The following is a 4,391-nucleotide window of genomic DNA, read 5'->3' as shown; positions in this document are numbered from 1 at the left end:
AGAAAATATAATAAATTTTAAATAAACTTCGAACATTCAAACTAATCCTACTATTACATAGTTAAACCTACCTTAAAATGTTTTATGTCTATAAAAAACACAGAAGTCACAAAGTTGATTAGAAAGAAACATTGGGTAAAAGGTGAATAACATGGGGTGGACACATAGTTAAACTTACCTTAAAATGCTTTATGTCCATAAGAAACATAAAAGTCACAAAGTTGACTAGAAGGAAACATAGGGTAAAAGGGAAATAACATGGGTTGGAGTTAGGTTTTGGGTTCTAAGGCAGTATCTTTTGGTATTTAGCCTCCTTGTACATTGTGCTTACAAAACAAAATATCATATGGAGTAATAAGCTAAATGACTTATAGGAAATGTTAGTGAAACATCCTTCCCAACTTAAATGTGTATAAAATTTAAGCTCGAATTTTTAAATAGTTATTTCAAAAATGAAATCAAGTCAAAGTTCAATAAAACAAAATAAGCAAAAGGCAGCCAACAGATATATAAAACAATTTCAATTAATAAAAAGGGTCGATGATTTCCCATTTTTAATTTTTCTCCACCCAACCGACAACCGAAAGCAAGAATCACAAGTGTGAACCCCGAGAGTGGAAGCATAAGCGGACCTCAAATAGACCAATGAAATCCACCGAAATCCCGAACTTTGAGATCCAACGTTCGTGTAGAATGGCAACATACTGCATAAATTGCCTACAATCGAAGTAAGGTGACAAAAGAAGCTGTGAAGAGTATCTTTCACTTTCACTGCCACAGGACACCTCTTTCAAACACAAAACCGTAAAAGAAATTCCATTTTAAAACTCAAAAAACAAATTTTATCTTTTTAAGACACAAAGGAATATGGATCTTAATGGAGAGAAACAAGAGAGTGTGAGGAAGGTTTGGACTCTCTGTAAAATGCCCTTTTGGCAAACTAACAATGCCACAGCTTCTTCTTCCTCCTCTTCCTCTTCGTCTTCTTCTTCTTCTTCTTCTTCTTCTTCTTCTTCTTCTTCCACCTGCACATCTTCTAGCTCTATGAGTAGTAATAATAGTATCACTGGCAGTAATGCTTGCCAGCAGAGCCAGACTCATCAGCCAGGAGGAGCAGAGAGATCGACTGTTACTGCGGTGTCTCTTGTTGCCAAGTCTCTTTTGCCAACTAGAAGAAGACTTAGGCTTGATCCTCCTAACAAGCTCTATTTTCCTTGTAAGCCTCTTTACATATCATCTTATAATGTTAGCTGTTTTCATTCTCTTGTTCTCTTTTAATGCCGTATACTTTGATTTGCATTGTGTCTTCATTCATCCTTCTTTTACTAAATCTGATCTGAATCGTCTTGTTTGTCGATTCTATGAGTAAGAGCCGATCAGATTCTTACCTTCAACTTTTGCTTGACATGAGATTGATGATCTGGGTTGATTTTCCTTTTTATCTTTTCTTTTTCAGTTAATTAGATTTGCTTACATAGTAAGATATGTATATTTCTCCTTTCAATTTTAAGAATGATAAGTTTCCTTTGTCCCTAGCTGAGCTTTCATGAATGTTGACAAACTCATTTGGTTTCTACTATCGGGATTTGATGAGCTTTTTTTATTGTTAATTTGTTTTATCTGGGTTTAAAATTATAAATTCTACTTTATAACAGACAATAAGAATTAATCTTTGTAAAATTTTCTTTGTGCATTACGTTTTCTTGGCATCTGATTGGTTCCAATATTTCTGGTTTGAAGATGAACCTGGTAAACAGGTGAGAAGTGCTATTGGCATAAAAAACATTTCTAAATCTCATGCGGCTTTCAAGGTATGGAATATTGTCAAATCAATTCCTGTAATATAATTTTATATTCTCAAATCATGGACATAATGGTTTTATAAGTATTTCTACAATAATTTTGATTGACAACCTGGATCGAAGTGGCTGACAGGAATGTGACAAATATTAGCAGTTTCTACTTAAATTTGAGTTAAAAAAAAAAAAAAAAGGCTTCAAATTGTCTCAAATGGGACCCATGTGTTAGATGTACCACCTATGAGTGTAGGCTGTGTAGTGGAATACCTACTCATATATATTAACAAAAACTCAATTAAAACTGTCCTTTTTGGATAATAATCTATAATTAATTCAACAAATTATTGGATAATAATCTTATTGGCTTCTGTAGTTCCAAACAACTGCACCAAAGAGTTGTTACATGAGACCTCCTGGAGGGATACTTGCTCCAGGTGAAAGTCTTATAGCTACTGGTAATTCATCAATCTTCTCAAATTTTCATTCTCTTTCATTTTACACAAAGGTTCATATAATATTTCTGTAACAAAATAGATTTAAGGGATTAATTCTTTTCTGAATCATGGGTTAATTTACAGTGTTCAAGTTTGTGGAGCCTCCTGAGAACAATGAGAGACCGTTGGATCAGAAGAGCAGGGTCAAGTTCAAGATCATGAGCTTAAAAGCGAAAGGAGAAATGGAATATGTGCCTGAGATGGTATACTTTCTGAACCATCATTGGTGTTACTAATAGTGCATGATTTGGTTATCTCTTTTGGAATTTCTTCATTTTCCAACTATGTTGATGCAACTTTCTTCTATTCATGGTCGTGATTCTTGGCTGGTTTTTCATATATGTATGCGAAGCATTCATTGATAGCAATTAATTTTCTTATTTAAATTTGACATTTAACTCATTTGAAATCAATTAATCTTTTTAGTTTATTGGTACTGGAGTAGTATCCATTCTCCAGAGTTAAGAAGTCTCTAGTTCAAAACCCATTTGGAGTCAATGGTACCAAAAGAAGAAATCAACTAAGTTTTGAGAAAATTACTACTTAGTCTCTATATAGTACGGAGAAACTTGTTAGTTAATCACTCGATTTTGAAAAATGCATTAAAAAGTCACTGACATTTTAAAAGGCTATTAAGTAGTTTTTCCATTAATTTATTACTAAATATTTTACTATTTAGTCCCTATAGTTTTAAAAAGATTATTAATTGATCTCTCAAATTTATTAATTAGTACCTCTGTTTCAGGAGCATTTTAGACTTTTTTACAATACTTAATGGCTAAAACTAACAAAGGGCTAATTAGTAGAATTTTTAACATGTCAGGGACATTTTAATGCATTTTTCAAAATTGAGGGATCAACTAATGAGTTTCTCTATATTATAAGGGCTAAGTAATAGTTTTCTCTTAACATTTTGTTTTGACAATATATACATCAAGGCTAAGTTTATGGCTGCAACAGACTACTTCTGAATCTAATAATCCATAAAGTTTTGTCAAAAAACAGTATAAGAAATAGCTAAAATTATAGTTTTTGCTTCTTATATGTAGTTTGATGAGCAAAAGGATCAAGCAACAGTTGAGCAAATTTTGCGAGTAATTTTTCTAGATCCTGAATGCCCTAACCCTGTAAGTAAAATTCATAAATCAGTTGTGTACTTGCAATATTAATCATGTGTTCTGGAAAAAATTAGAATGATGTGAATCATTGAGTGAAAATTGTACGTGTTATATACATATTTGTGAAGGCACTAGAAAAACTTAGGAGACAATTGGCTGAAGCAGAAGCTGAGCTAGAGGCACGCAAGAAGCCTCCTGAAGACACAGGACCTAGAGTTGTAGGTGAAGGACTTGTTATAGATGAATGGGTGAGATTTAGTTAATAGTTATTTCTTATTCTTTTTTATTGTTATTATTTTTAGTCTTTATGGAAGTGAGCCTTTTGTAATTTTCGTATAATTTTTTTTTCTTTTTTGAATTCTTAGAAGGAGCGAAGAGAAAGATACTTGGCGAGACAGCAGATTGAAGTGGATTCTGTGTAAAACCTTTTTTTTTAGTTGTTTTTGATGACTTGAGGCTTTCTTTATATAATGTTAGTTCTTTGCCTGTTGTTGTGTGCCAAAGAGTTGTAAGACATAAGAGTTTGTAAAGCAAATTTCTACATATGATGATAGGGTAAAGTCCACTTCCTCTCCTTTTAAATTATATATTATGTTTGGATGAAATGAAAAAAGGTTTTACAAAATAAGGCCAATTAAAATAATGGGAGGAAAAGTATCTAAGACCTTTGTAATATTCTAATTTAATGGGTTTAAAAAGTGAAATTTTAGAACATCCTATAATCTTATACTTATTAAAAAGTTTCATGCCAAACATAAACATACTTAAAAAACCCTTTACTTTTTAAATCTTTCTTCCAAACATAGGCACTATAATGGTTTTTTACTAAATTTAAATAGGTAAATTACTATTTGATGTAATACAATAATCACCCAAAATAGGTTATGAACTGTTACCATAAAATAAAGTTAGTGGCAAGAGTCTGATAGATTGATACACGATTCCATCCGTGGAAAGGAATACTCGAATACCATAGCACT

General features: G+C 32.1%; 1 protein-coding gene across 1 annotated transcript; it reads left to right on the top strand.

The window, feature by feature from the left end:
• Positions 1-630: 630 nt before the first annotated feature.
• On the top strand, positions 631-3,996 carry LOC110627912 (vesicle-associated protein 4-1). Its single transcript, XM_021774302.2, has 7 exons — positions 631-1,216; positions 1,741-1,811; positions 2,173-2,254; positions 2,378-2,496; positions 3,343-3,420; positions 3,540-3,659; positions 3,777-3,996. The coding sequence occupies exons 1-7, from the start codon at positions 868-870 to the stop codon at positions 3,831-3,833; spliced, it is 876 nt and encodes a 291-aa protein (XP_021629994.2). The 5' UTR covers positions 631-867; the 3' UTR covers positions 3,834-3,996.
• The last annotated feature ends 395 nt before the right edge of the window (positions 3,997-4,391 follow it).

Source organism: Manihot esculenta, chromosome 12, assembly GCF_001659605.2.
Source record: "Manihot esculenta cultivar AM560-2 chromosome 12, M.esculenta_v8, whole genome shotgun sequence".
Classification (NCBI taxonomy): Eukaryota; Viridiplantae; Streptophyta; class Magnoliopsida; order Malpighiales; family Euphorbiaceae; genus Manihot; species Manihot esculenta.
Note: the sequence above shows the minus strand (reverse complement) of the source record. Positions and strands in the feature narration are given on the sequence as shown.

Coding starts and splice junctions, on each gene's coding strand:
- LOC110627912 (XM_021774302.2), top strand. CDS start 868: ATGGATCTTAATGGAGAGAAACAAGAGAGTGTGAGGAAGGTTTGGACT. Junction 1,812..2,172: donor AATCTCATGCGGCTTTCAAG/GTATGGAATATT, acceptor TGGCTTCTGTAG/TTCCAAACAACTGCACCAAA. Junction 3,660..3,776: donor GACTTGTTATAGATGAATGG/GTGAGATTTAGT, acceptor TTGAATTCTTAG/AAGGAGCGAAGAGAAAGATA.